General features: G+C 41.3%; 1 protein-coding gene and 1 long non-coding RNA gene across 3 annotated transcripts; one reads left to right on the forward strand and one right to left on the reverse strand.

Annotated features, from left to right (window-relative positions):
- Positions 1–1,173: 1,173 nt before the first annotated feature.
- LOC108230367 lies at positions 1,174–4,155 on the reverse strand. The gene is made up of 3 exons (XR_001808352.3): positions 1,934–4,155; positions 1,485–1,602; positions 1,174–1,370 (listed from the first exon to the last, which is right to left on the reverse strand). It is a non-coding gene; the product is annotated as an uncharacterized LOC108230367 (long non-coding RNA).
- A 121-nt stretch (positions 4,156–4,276) lies between these two features.
- On the forward strand, positions 4,277–14,445 carry ythdf3 (YTH N(6)-methyladenosine RNA binding protein 3). 2 transcript variants are annotated; one of them, XM_025003867.2, is made up of 5 exons: positions 4,277–4,383; positions 5,070–5,097; positions 5,297–5,376; positions 7,116–8,780; positions 13,454–14,445. In XM_025003867.2, exons 3-5 carry the CDS (start codon positions 5,311–5,313, stop codon positions 13,475–13,477), a joined length of 1,755 nt encoding a protein of 584 aa, XP_024859635.1. In that variant the 5' UTR covers positions 4,277–4,383; positions 5,070–5,097; positions 5,297–5,310; the 3' UTR covers positions 13,478–14,445. The 2 variants fall into 2 exon arrangements, with proteins under 2 accessions (XP_024859635.1, XP_017262275.1); XM_017406786.3 differs by having other exon boundaries at positions 4,289–4,690.
- Positions 14,446–14,663: the final 218 nt, after the last annotated feature.

Raw genomic sequence — 14,663 nt, forward strand, 5'->3', positions numbered from 1 at the left:
ATTATTTACGGAGACGCAGGGGGAACCGTATCTGATGGGGGAACGGGGCTCGACGTAACAGCAGCAACTCGAGCACATTGCTGCCCCCTATATGTCAAGAGGACAAATAACACCTTTTCTGTTCAAATTGCCAACCCGCCACAGTTACAATATTTGTTTTCACTCATGAGGAGAGTGACTAATTAGAGAAGAAGGAAGTGATATGATGCTCTTTGGGGGCATTCCAGTGAATCTTTCTAACATAAAAGATGGAATTTCCAACTTTGAGTACAAATGGAATAATACCAGAAGTACACAGAACTGTCAGTAGTGTCAATATGACTAAACATTTTAACCTGATTGTTATAGAGCCATGCTGTAGATACAGTACATGTTAATGGTTAATGTCATGAAGACTGGTCCAAAAAGTGAACAACATTTTCATTTACTTATATCAATAGTGAATGTGTCCAAAAATTAAAAATTATAAGCTAAATTAGTGAAAGGCTGACAACTACCTCGTGCGTTTGTTTACCTACAGAAACAGCTGAAGTGACTGAAAACAAAGCAACTATGACGACGCCACGGAGGAGCCATTTGGGAACGAGAAGTCCGACGATTTTAAAGTATTATTTCGTATTTATGCTCAGATTTGTAAAGACTCTGTAAAGATCTCACATCAAAATTAAAATATACACATTCAATCATGAATTTCGTAAGTGAAATTTGATCTAGTATGTAAATTAGCCTATGTCAAAGTACCAAATGAAATGAATGTAAATCAATTATAAGTATATTTAAAACCTTTTATGTGTGAAGACATTTCTCTGGTTGTCTACTAAGTCATTTGTGTAAGTCTAATGGAGTATAACCTAAGTGTGAAAGTTACGGGTGCATAGAGAAGACGCTGTATCAGATGGACAGTGAACTGTAATACAATATCTGTATTTTTAAAACATAGGAAATAAACATTTACAGTGGTAGAAAAACCAAGCCTGAATCCACTAGTCTGTGCTGGGGATCATCCCCACTATCACACTAGTTGCTTTAGTATTTTAAGTTGAAATTACTGACAGAATTACTAGTCCCGGGACTAGGGTATTTTTCTACTCCTGCTTTAGCATTGATTTTCTACCCCTGATTTAGCAAGGCCAGCCCTGCATACAACATATTTTAAAATCACACTTACCAATGCTTCTGAATTTTTTCAGTGGGAGTGGGACCGGGTCACTAGACTCTGCAGCAGTCTTTGGTTGGATGGATGTGTCAGTCATGTCAGTTGAATCCACTGATGGCAAATCCAAAACTGGCAAACAAACATCTTCAGAAGAATCCAAACCTTTAATCGTGTTGGGTGCTGGTTCTTGCATCTGCAATGCCTCACTAACAAGCTGAAATGAAAATGAAAAGGTTAAGGTTAGGCTAGTTTCCCCAATATGTAGTATACATACATATGCAGTATTATATCATGCAAGAAGTCTTTTAAATTCTAATAAAAAATTCACCTGAAGTTGCTCCCGTTTTCTAACTGCTGCAGAATTCCTGGGAGTTGGTGGTGCTATGTCAACTCGGCGAACGCCCCCTATGGTTGGCACGGCATTAGCTTTTCTTTTCTTTATTACCCTGGAAGTGAGAATGCCAATTTTATATTCTTCGACAATGATCGATGCCAACTTGCCATGATGATATTCAGTTCTGTGCTGCTTTGCATGACATAGTCTATATATAGTAAGTTGGTTCACTGCTGGGGTCTTGACAAAAAACAACAGATTTTTCAAAATCCCCATGTCCCAGCAGAGCCAGAGGGGTAAGAAGGGGAATAGCAGCCACCATTCATGCTTTTGTCGCGCTATACCGCCATTACGAATTTTAGCAAATGCTCATAAGGCAAGCATGACAAAATGCTTTCAGTATGTTTAATAAATGAATTTTTTTAATAACTGAGACCGCATACCTGTTCCTGAAACCGGTTTCCTCCTCACAACTTCGGACGGAAGGGCAGGGAATTTCAAAGCAATCCTCCTTGAGGTGGCTGGAACAAACAACTGCACCCGAACCTGGCTCGCGGAAATCCGCCCTGGTTTGCTGGACAAAGCGGATCCATGCACGTCTAATGGCACCATCCTTTGGAAAAGCATACGTTGATATCCCCAAAGATCTGTTGGCAACATTGTTGCAGTATCCAACTACACAATAGTTCGGCATTTCGTATTATTTACACTACAATACAATGCACTTGATACAATACCAGCATGAACAGCAATGGCGGACGTCTCCCTGTGCTGACGTCATCACCGACGATTTCCGAGAGTTACCGAGCGCGCGATTGGAACTTTCGGTTCATAGCAGACGCTTAAAAATTTTTGGTCAAAATTTGTTTTTTCATAAAATCCACCGAGTTAAATTTCACTTTGTCGACAGATATATGATATTGATGTTATTGAGATTCAATTGTGTAAAGATTATTTTGTAATCACTTTGCTCTTTAAGTAAAGATCTAAATATAATCTAAATATAAACAGACTCGAAGATGGGGCGTATTTCACCCATTTTTTTTATGGAAACTGTAACTGATGAGATGAATTTGGCTGCTATGAAATCCAGTTCAGCAGACAACTTGTGAGCATATTGTGGACTGGAGATAAATGAAGACGTGAGTTTTAAAGGTTTTGAGCGTTAGACTAGTCGAAAAAACATGAAACGGCAACTTAATGGTCTAGCAGAAGTTTTGCAAAAGCTGTGTGTTTGAATACCAAGTTCTGTCTATATGGCAATGCTCAAGTCGTCTTATTTGTTCTTTCTCTTTCCTTTCTTGTTTAGCAGCAGATTCACTCTAATACAGTATTTTCACCTGTCTTCTTTTGTCCAGTTCTGCCGTATTTGTTTACCCGCACAGACTACGGCAGCTTAACGTTTGGTCAGTCACTTAAACTTCGACGTTAGCGCTGGTGAATTCAGTTCACTGTATGGACGGACTCAGGTTAATAATTCGCTAAAGTGAACCAGTTTGATTGAGTCATTCAGCTGCATTTCCAGTGTTTTTTTTAAAAACTCGAATCAGCGACCATAACTGGTCTGAGCACTTCTGGGGATTCTGCTGTTTTTTCCGGTGAGTTTGTTAACTCGGGGACTTAGCAACAGTCTGCTAGGTCAGTGGTTCAATTCTCTGTAACAGTTATGGTGCAAATATATCGTAAAAATTAGGTTTTAAATTATAAGTTGATATCTGGAGATTATTTAAGGACCCCTACTTGGTGTTGAGTGACCTATATTGGGGTTCCAACCCCAACTTTGGGAATCATTGTGCTAAAGGAAATGTAGGATTAATCTGAGACCTCGGACTCAAGAGATTCAATGCAAGGATTCGGATCTTTCAGTAACAAACCAGCTCTATTCCTCTATTAAGTGGATTCATACGGTGGTCCTGAAGTGCAAACCACATCAACAAGTCACTAAACACAACGAGAAATTTAAAAACACAACAACATTAACCTACTGGAAAAGGTGGGAAACACGAGATGTTGCTGATTGACGACAGCGCCATTTTGCTTTTGAATCTGACATTTCATGACTAGTCCTGAGCATGTCCTGACTCAGAATATTCTTGGATAGTGGCAGCCACAGCTACGTTTGGGTCACAGGTAACATTTTTAAAAAACGCAGTACAGGTAGACTAACTTCGGCACCGTCGTGCTATCAGCGATGTCTCATGTTTCCCACTGGTGGTTTTTTTTAAATTTGTTGAAGTGTTTTGCACTTCAGGGCCACCGTAGCCTCGGCTGAGCACTTTGTTTACAATGAGCGTGTACCCACATTTCAGAATCCTTATGCAAACTTTGACCATTTGATAACAATGTTTATGTTTAGTTTTACAGTTTGCAATGAGTACATTTAAATCACATGATCAGTGAGCAAGGTCCATGTGAAGGTGTGCATTTTTATTTATTTATTTTTTGGGGGGCACAAATTGAACCCCATAACCAGATGCTTGTTTGTCCGCTGTCCTACAATTCCTCCATGGCTTATTTTAAGCTGTTGCATATCGGTTCCTGAATGCCTATCCGCGGTTAGCTAAAGTTAGATTTAAAAAAAAGGCTTTATAATAAGATGTTATTTTTAGCATCGCGTCCGGTTAGCTTGGAGGCTAAGTTTGGCAGCGTGCTGTGATAAAAAAAAGTGCGTGGAAAGTTGCGTGTCCGTGGCTGTCATGTGAAGTGTCAGATTGTAACATGACTCAGAGCGTCACAGGCGGAAGGTCACGGAGCAGCAGGACGGAACGGAAGCGGGAGTATAAAAAAAAAAAAAAAAAAAAAAAAGCCTATCCGCCATTGTGGAATATAGTAAAGGGGGATATTCCAGGAGGGCAGTAGTCAGTTTCAGTTTGACTGATAAATATCGTTTGAGGTAGGGATCCGCTCGCTAGCTGACGCCGGGGTCCTCCGCGGACACGAAGCCAGCCGTGAGAGGCCGTCCGGTCGTCGTCAGGGGGAACGCCGCCTCGGAGCGTTTCGAGTGATTGGACGGAGCCAGGAAAAGCAACCGAAGTGCAGAAACAGACACAGGCAGGGGTGTGTGGAGGGTGGGGGGGCGGGGGAGACATAGAGACACAGAGAGAGAGAGAGAGAGAGGGAGAGAAAAAGCCGCGGACGGTCTCACAAACAAGCGATCTGTTTCGGGTTCCCGGAGGATGTCTGCGACCACAGTTGATCAGGTTTGAGAGTTGTTTCGGTGCTATTTAAGCTAGCTGTCGCCGAGGCGGTGGGGGTGGTGGTGGTGTTGGTGGAGATGAAACTTTACCAACAACAGTTTGATCGGGTTCGGTTCGCCGGATCAAAGTCTGTGATCTGTGACGGCTGCTAGCCCGAGGTAGGCCGGCGGTGCTGCCGGGAACCAGGCGGCTGTAGCCGGCTGCCAATGCGGCACCGTGCGCTGGATGTCAGGGACATCCGGTCAGAGACACGAAGCTACCTGTAAAATGTTAACATCCGGCCTGGGAGCTTTCAGACACATAGATCTGTCCCTCTTTCTTGTTTTCTTGCTTCCTGTCGTGCTCTTATTACAACACTCATCGCCCTGTCTTGTTCTTTCAGAGACCTAAAGGACAAGGAGGAAATAAAGGTAAGACAGTGATTTGTAAAAGCTGTTTTTGTTGGGGATCATGGACTCACAGATATTGCTGTAGTATTTTGATCACAACACACCACTTCATATTTGTTCAAACTAACCATCTGACATCTTGGCCGTTAAATATTTGACAACACCACTGCAAACATGCGATTATTTATTCATATCGGGCTTATCCCTTTTCCATTTTTAGTGCAAAACGGATCAATGCATCAAAAGGATGGTGTGAACGATGATGATTTTGAGCCTTACCTGAGCGGCCAGACAAATCAGGTAATGTCTCATCAAAACGACACCATCCCAGTAGCTGTGGTGGATATTCATTTAACATCTACAGCGTTGGAGTGGACGATAACATTTTAGTCCATGTTTGTGTGTGTCAGTCTGTTATGAAACTATCTCACTGGAGGGATTTTGATGAAAGTTGCTGGAAGTAATTATAGGATGTACACCTACAACCGATTGACTCAAATCAAGATGGCTGCCACTAATAACTGTCCTTAAAAATCACAAAAATGGCTATAACTTGAGTAAAATTACAGCTATTGAGCTAAAGTTTGGGGTTGTCCCCACATTTATTTTGAGCGTTAACAAGTTATGCAAGGTCTTTGTTTAAAATGTTTGTTACAAAATGTCCCCTGAACCACTGGATGAAGCTTTCAGGAAGTTGGATTAGCATTTGGAGACAACCTAATTCAGCTAATCAACATTAGCCGACAACAAAATAGCTGCAACTCAGTCAGTTTTACATATATCGAGCTAAAACTTGATGTGGTAATAGCTGAGAGTCATTCACAGCACATACTCTGAGCGTGACATCTCGGGATATTACATAAAATCACACATAGCATTATTTTCAAGGTTTGACCAAAACGGCATAAAGGATTTTAATCTAAAACTCTGGCATGAAATGTAGTGGTCTATATGCATTCCTTTAAGAACACTAGGCCTTTAATTATTCATACATTAAAATACCTTTATTTTTTTACCACTATTTGTTTGAAATTAGTAGGATTAAAACTTTTATAGCAAGTTTTTGGTGCAAAAGGGAAGGGTTCTCTCTATGCATTTAGATTTAGGACGCTGCATATAAGGCACATTTACAATATTTACGGTATATGTTATATTGTAAACCATACATGGCACATTATCATTCATATTTATTGTTTATCATTGCAACATCTTTTGCTGACTAATGTCGGAAATGCCCCATTTTAGCTCTGTGATTTGCAAATGCTGTAGCTGTTTTGTTTTGATATTCCCCTCTCAAAAGGCGCAGTCTGCTGTAAATAATAAGCTTAATGGTCAAAAATGATGGAGTGACCAAGCAAATATTCATTCTTTTTTTGAGGTCTACCACCATTCTCGCTTGGCATACATAATGCAAATGTTTCTCTGTGATCTAGTAAGTGATTGAAGAAAAGAGTTGTACTTTATGTAGTTTTGGAAATGATTCCTGTGGAGGAGAATGACTCCCTCTGGAACAATCTTTGTATGTATGTTTTTCTATGAACTTATTATTTGAAAATAGCACACACAAAAACAAAAACCATACAAAAGCAAAACAAAAAAGCACCATCAGTAATGCACTAAAGCTTGCATTTGCATTAAAAATCTTTGTTAATCAAAATTTGATTGCCAAATACTAGAAATTATGTGCACCCATTTAAGCTGTAGTTTTTAATATACAAAAACAGAAAAATGAAAACTTATTGTAGAAAAAAACCCCAAGTATAGTAATAGAAATATGAACTATCTTCACCTTTATTTGTAAAGCCACATGGGGGGAAAAAACAGACTAAAATAAGGAAAAATTAGTTCGGCTCAAATAATTCCACATAGGCAGAATTGCAGTAATTGTGACAGGTCCTTTTATCGTCTCATATTGGGGTGAAAGCTATACAAAGTGTTACATTTATTCCAGTTTGATTGTTTTTTAAATTGGTAATTGTTGCCACTAACCTTGTTATTCTGTGTAATACATGACATGACTGTTTTTCTGTGCCATGCAGAGTAACAGCTATCCACCAATGTCTGATCCCTACATGCCCAGTTACTATGCTCCATCTATTGGCTTTCCTTATTCTTTGGGAGAAGCTGCTTGGTCCACAGCAGGAGACCCACCCATGCCCTACCTTACTACCTATGGACAGATGAGCAATGGTGAACCGCACTTTATCCCTGATGGGGTTTTCAGCCAGCCAGGCGCCCTGGGAAACACCCCTCCCTTCCTCGGTCAGCATGGCTTCAATTTCTTTCCCGGTAGTGCAGACTTTTCAACCTGGGGTACCAGCGTCTCTCAGGGTCAGTCGACGCAGAGCTCAGTCTACAGTAACAGCTACGGCTACGCTCCCAGCTCGCTGGGCAGGGCAATCACAGACGGACAGGCAGGCTTTGGAAGTGACACCCAGCTCAGTAAGGTCCCAATGCTGAGCAGCATTGAGCAGGGTATGACCGGGCTAAAACTGGGTACGGACATGGTGGCAGCTGTCACCAAAACCGTGGGCTCACCCTTAGGAGGCACAGCAGGTATGAGCAGTTCGGCGGCCAATAATCTTCCTCCGCCTGTCAACTCGTCTTTGCCCAAACCTGCCACCTGGGCAGCCATCGCCAAGAAGCCGGCCAAACCACAGCCGAAGGTCAAACCCAAAGTTAACATGGGGATGGGGGGACCTGCCACCATTCCCCCACCCCCAATAAAGCACAACATGAACATTGGTACATGGGACGATAAGGGCTCTCTAAATAAACCCCCATTAGCTCAGACTATGATACCCCCACAACCTCTGGTGCAGCAGCCTCTCTTGGCTCAGCCCCAAGCCCTACTTCAGAACCCTTTACCCCCTCAGCCCCCACACCAGCCCCAGCATCAACATCAGCCCTTCCAATTGCAGTCTCTCCACTCACCTCAACACCCCCAGCCTCTGCCCCCTGGCCCTCCACACCTTCACCTCTCCTCCCAACCTGGCCTCCCACAGCCTCTTCATCATCATCATCAACAACCCCAGCAGCCTGGCCCACCCCTGAATCGCTGGATTGCTCCCAGGAACCGAGGTGAGGGCTTTGGTCTTGGTGGCGGAGTCCCACTGAGTGCCTCCCCCTGCTCCGGAGAAGTGCACCCTGTGCTGGAGAAACTCCGTGTCCTCAACAACTACAACCCCAAAGACTTTGACTGGAACTTGAAAAATGGACGCGTTTTCATTATCAAGAGCTATTCAGAAGATGACATCCACCGTTCAATCAAGTACTCTATCTGGTGCAGTACAGAACATGGCAACAAGCGCCTGGATAGTGCCTACCGTTCATTAGGCAACAAGGGGCCCTTGTACCTATTGTTCAGCGTCAACGGCAGCGGGCACTTCTGCGGCGTGGCCGAGATGCGCTCACCGGTGGACTACAATGCCTATGCAGGCGTCTGGTCTCAGGACAAATGGAAGGGCAAGTTCGAAGTGAAGTGGCTTTTCATCAAAGATGTGCCCAACAACCAGCTGCGTCACATCCGACTGGAGAACAATGACAACAAGCCAGTGACCAACTCCAGGGACACTCAGGAAGTGCCTCTGGAGAAGGCCAAACAAGTGCTTAAAGTTATTGCCACTTACAAGCATACCACCTCAATATTTGATGACTTTGCACATTATGAGAAACGTCAGGAAGAGGAGGAGGCTCTGAGGAAGGTGAGCTGAATTTAAACTTGTTCTAACCCTTTAAAGCAATTATCCAACTATTTTGAAACTGGGTTCTGTGGGAAAGTTATGAACGATTAACATCTTACTTTATGTAAATAGCTCTTTGAACAATATCAGTTTGAGAAAACAGCTAGTATGAGCCAAGACCAAGTAGTTTGCAAATGTCTTAAAATAACCCCAAGCTCAAAGCTTTTATTGCAATCTATGCAAATAGTATTTTGTAAACCTTTAGGCTGCTGTCAGTTTTTAAATTAAATGGTTACTCCAGCAGAAACATTATGATATTTTTGTTGGAAGTGCCCAAGGCTAAGTCAAAATTGCTATTGCAATTTGTTCTTACATGTAAACAAATTCTATGTAAATAACCATGTAATGCAAAATTTTTAGACCCATAAAGGGTTATTAAAAAGTGTTCACGACTTCTTATAAAATTTGTGAGACTGGTGTTGTTTTAAGATGACATAAATCCATTTAGCCATTAGCTCATCAATCAGGTCAACATTAAACTTTATTTCCCTAAACTGAGGCTGTTCAAAAAGCTTTCTATAACAGTAAGTTATTAATCGTTCATAATTTTCAACAGAACATCACTTCCAGAGATCTGAACTGACGCTTTAGTTCAAAGCAAGGCCAAGTATTAGTGATTTTTCTGCCGCAGGCTGTTGTCGTAGAGTAATCAGCTGATCTTGTTCCACATGCTCTGAGCTTGTAACATCCTGTGGCTGCATCAGGTCTGCGGTGAATGGAAGTTTTCCCGAGGCCTGTCAGCAGATTGATGCGCCACTATTACTCATAAGCAGGTTCAGGAAACCCTGGGTTTGCAGCAGCCATTCGGTCACATTTAAGACTGTGACGAGTTGCCCAAGTGGAGTTACATGAGTATTGGGTTTCCCAAAATAGCCCACATTCCTGGCATTCCCTTTTCCAGACAAAGGCAGATGTAAGCGCCGATCTGCCTTTGAACACCAACCGCCCCTGCTTTCCACTGGCTCCTCATGCTTTATTAGTCTTTAACAATATGAGCTTTTAATGTGCCTCAGCACAGTTAGCAAAGTTTTCTTTTATTGTTTTCCCAACAAAATTCAGGGTAAAGTTGTGTAATTACATTTGACTGTGCACATACTTCTGAAAAGTACACACTTTTTAATCCCATCAGAGGCGAAAACTAAAATCTGTTGCAGTGATAATAATGGTGCTGTGAAACAAATGTTAGTGTGGCTGAAAAAAAAAAAAACCCTCAATGGGATTCTGTAGTTGTGGAGAAACTAAAGAGCACATTGTAATATTACTGCTAGCTTTCTGCAGCATTCATTCTTAGATTCACCAGGATGCTGATTTCATCAATAAAACCCACATGACCCACTCAGTCTTTTTTTTTTTTTTTCTCCCGCTCCCAAACTGCTGCTGCTCCACTGATGCTGTATTGACTCCTCGCTGCTGACCTTGTTAATATGCACCGGGTTACTTTCTCATAAATATTTCAAGTCAATGTTTTCAGGCTTCTGAAAACAAACTGTCAGTAGAAAGCCAGTTTCATTCTGCGTCACGCAGGCGTTGAGCCGTGCCGCTTTTGTATCCCTGACCTCCTACATGACAGGATCGATGCGGCTGAGGCCTCGCCCTTCTTCACCTGACAAGGTGAATTGTTGTCTGTTGTTTGGCCTGTCCTGCCAGAGCTTTGAGAGGCATCAAACCAGCAGAGCTGCCGACTCAACAACACCTTTATGGAAAAATAATTTGTCATCTAAACATAGTTACGATGTTTCATAAACACCATTTTGTAATCTTTAAATGGATTTACTGCAATACTATAGGATCCTTTAGTACGTGTTGTCTATGGTTGTATCATACTTTTCCATTAAATATTTAAATTTTATTGCTTCTTGTAAAAGTTGAAATTTAACATCAGTTTAGCAGAGTGTAATAATACACATAAATAATAATTTGGTATGCACCTAAGTTTTGTGGTCACAGTTGGGTACAACAAGAAAAAAACGATGCTAAAGGATATTCACCTGTTTAAATAGACAATGATACTTCCAAAAGAGACAGAAAAACAATGTTTTTTAGTGTGGAGGCTCTAAAGTAGCAGGTTGTGTGCAGAAAAGTTGTCCACTGATAACTTCTCTATCGCTATAAAACAAATAAAACAATGTTTTGTTATTTTTGTTCAGAAAATTGAACAAACAAAACCAAAAGAAGTTTTGCTTTCTATTAATCTGGCCTAGACTTGATAAGTAATAAGAGACAATAGAGAACCGAATAACATCTCTTAATGTGAAAATACAAATTAAATAAAACAAATAAAATCACACCTCGCTTCTAAGCTCAACGAGTGCTCGTGTGCTGTTTATACATGGGAGGCGCTTATTAAACACCCTCATGCTTATTTAAGTGTTTATTAGAAGCCAAAAGTCATTTCAAGGCTTCTGAATGATGACCCTTGTGGCTTTCCATACCTCCACTTCTCGCTTTCACTCATTCTGCCTGTTCGTTTGACGAAGGAACTAACAAATCTAACTTTCAGCTTACATTTTACCCTAAAGTATGTCGATTGATTCGAAGCACATGCCTTGTATAGACTGAGTTTTGTTTCGTCCCGAGAGCCATAGACCTTCTGAGGATAGATATAGAGTTACACTGAGGGGGGCTGGGTCTCTGATATCCCAGAGAAGTGACGTGGACCCCCTCAAAGAGGACACTGGTCCAACTGAGAAACAGCAAAAAGAGTCGGATAACAGGTCCATTCAGTATCTTTGCACGAAGACGTTGCTGTTACACATTTTCCTTGAATTCAGCATTCACCGCATTCCTCTTTTTGTAATCTACACCGAACCCCCGAGCGTTGTAGGAGTGTTGTGATTGCTCAGGTTTTGTTGAGTGTGTCTGCGTCCTTTTTATCTCTGACTAAGTGAGACAACTACAAGCTGAAGGTAGTGACTGCAGTCTCCTGCCAGTGTAAACAAAGCTGATTGTTTGGTTAGTGCATTTCTCAGGACCTTCAAACTCATTTTCTCCATTTTCATACGAACAGAAAATGGTCCAAGTATCCCTTCGTTTGTAAGTGATTAGTATTTACATTCACTGTACTGGAAATGAACAGAATTACAATAAATATACCCAACAAAGACAAAATCTATCATTCTAATCTTAAGTGTTTTTTTCATTTAAGGAGCCTTATCTAGAAAAGGAAAGGTTTATGTAACTTAAAAACCTTATTTTTTTGTCAGATATTCTGTAAATAATTGACTGTGACTTTTATCTTTTAGTAGGAGTGTTTGTGATGTCTTTTTGTGTGAAGTTGGGGTTGTGTATCAAGCATCATGTGACATTTTCTTATCACGTTTTAAATGTTAATGAAAGCAGGTTTCGACAGCAGCACTGTCCGTTGAGAACAGGAAGCCACGCTGCACTGAAACTTTCTGTAAAGGGCTCATTAAGTCTAAACAGGAGAAGAAATTTGGAGAAAGCGTTTTATTTGGACTTAAGAGAAAACCCATTTTAAATGTCAAAAGTAATATACTTTATATTGATCAGTGGAAAAAATAAAAACCAACTTCCTAATAATATTTATGACTCTTTGTACCACAAAAACAGCTTTTAGCCATCAGGTCATTAGCACAATAAGTATGTTTTTTTTATTTTTTTTAATTTATACTACTTAGGGAGAAATTTAAAACGGACTAAATCAACAGCAGTGGGTGCAGCTAATATTTGTGGCGTCGCAGACCAGATTTAATGGAGTTTGGTGCCGGTACGTGTCAATAAAACCCAAATGAATGCCAGGGCCGAGTGTTTCGCAGCACAATTTTTCTCAGAAACAAGATGAGCAATTTAATTCCCCTCCACCTGTCAGTGTTTTAATGTTGTCGCTTATGAATCTCTTAGGGGTGCACGTTATATTGCAAATGTATTGTTGTCGCACTCAGTGAACGCAATATCAATATCACAAAGGACTGCTTGGACTGCAGTAAATCACAGGCCATTATATTTCAAGCACTATGCTTTCATGTTCTGCATGATAATCTGTTTGGTCAATCCAACAGATTCCCACCGGCCTTGATGCCCACACCTGGTTTAGATGAGAGCGATGGCAGAGGAGAAAGTGAGAAATATGGATTTATAGCATTTTATATAATTATTAAACCGTAATATCACACAGCACAAATATCTTAGAGCCCTAAAATGTATAATACACACACACACGGAGACAAACGGCGTTCTCACTCACGCCTAGAAAATCCCATTTTTGCAGATGGCTCACCCTAAATGTTGCACGCTGGACTTTAATTCAAGTCACAGGAGATTTTGATGAGTCATACAAACTTGCGGGAACTCATTCCAAGCTTCCATTTGATACAATCGTTCATCTGAGACATGGTGATGAAATCAAGGCACCCTAAACACATAATATACCAAAGTTTGAATGTTGCATTCAGGTTTTTTTTTAGAATATCTTGCTGTACTTGTGTAGCATCCCAGCTTCAGTATCTTGATGTGTTGACAGTACCGAGTGCATTTAATGTATGCTTATCTAATGCACAAATGCCACATTTTAAGCTGCTAAACTGTTCAAAATCGAGTCTCTCTCTCTATTTGTTTTTTATTTCTCTCTGTTCCGCCCACTGACCATTTCTTTGTCCTCTTTTCTCTCCTGCCAGGAGCGCAGCAGAAATAAACAGTAGCCTTCAAGCAAGCTCCCAGCTCAAACTGCAACACTAACAGCGAAGGACCTTAAATCAAATTAGCCTAACCACACGGAGGAGAGGCTCTCACAAGCTTTCCTCTGAAGACGGCGTGTCGGAACATTCGAACGTGACAATATGTGGACTCATCTGTGTTTGTTTGACTGGTGCATCAAACCCCGTTCTCCTGTCTCATCGGAAAATCAGCGCAGTCCCGTCTTTAAAGCACTTTCAGTCCTCCTTAAAGAGCTCCTACAAATACCCTTAACTTTAACTCTTTCTGACTTTGTTTGTGAGCAACTAACTAATTAACCAGAGTAGTCAGACAATTTCACTGAGCTTATTTGTAAATTTTTTTATTTTTTTTCCAAATGTTCGGGATAGTGGTGAGCTTCAACTAGCCCTGAAGAGAGTTAAAGATTAAAATAATCCTAAATCTGTATTCACCTGTCCGATCCTGTCTGATTCACACTTTGACAGGTGGGACAAAATAATTGGGGAAGCCGCTGCAGTCATGCCAATCATACGGTTTATTCTACATGTTCTCTTTTCTTTCTGCGTCTGTCTCTGTGTACGGGAAGATTATGATTATGCAGCAAGCTGGTGACTGCCAGCTTGTGCGCATCTTTGCTTTTGTTTTTCTTTTTCTTCTTCTCTCTTGTGGTTCTGTCATTCTGAAGTGCATTTGTCTGAGGAGAAACCTGCTGCTTCGGTAGAGTTAGCGGCGGCCGCCTTCGGTCCCGTCGGTGACCGTCTTTGCTCTGATGTTGACGTAAACGTACCTCAGGCACAATCAGACTGTCCTCAACAACTCTCCGCTTTTTTTTTGAGGTGGTCAAGTCAATCGACTTTTGATATCCCCCCCCCTCTCCCAACAAAAAAAAGGCAAAACATCCACTGTAAGAGTGACAGTTTTCTCCTCTTGGTAACTCATTAGCTAAATAAAAAGTACTCATGTTTAGCGCAAACGGTGGGTTTGTGTTTTGTTTCTCACGTCATTTCCTCACACAGACTTTAAACCGTACATCGCGTGTTATTTACCGGATATCGCATCGGATTAGAAAAAAACTCTGCTGCACAAGCAGGTCCTAACGTTTCAATTTGCGAAAGTGCCTCTAAATAAACCAGATAGCAGGAACTCCCTCGCCACATAGTTTCAGTTTATTACAGAGGAAGACTGCAGAGT

This window comes from Kryptolebias marmoratus, linkage group LG21, assembly GCF_001649575.2.
Source record: "Kryptolebias marmoratus isolate JLee-2015 linkage group LG21, ASM164957v2, whole genome shotgun sequence".
In the NCBI taxonomy this organism is placed as follows: domain Eukaryota; kingdom Metazoa; phylum Chordata; class Actinopteri; order Cyprinodontiformes; family Rivulidae; genus Kryptolebias; species Kryptolebias marmoratus.

Bases quoted from the DNA above. Each gene is read 5' to 3' on its own strand.
- ythdf3 (XM_017406786.3), top strand. From the start codon at position 4,667: ATGTCTGCGACCACAGTTGATCAG. The intron at 4,691-5,069 runs GTTTGAGAGTTG...TTGTTCTTTCAG, and splicing joins CTGCGACCACAGTTGATCAG to AGACCTAAAGGACAAGGAGG. The intron at 5,098-5,296 runs GTAAGACAGTGA...TTCCATTTTTAG, and splicing joins AGGACAAGGAGGAAATAAAG to TGCAAAACGGATCAATGCAT.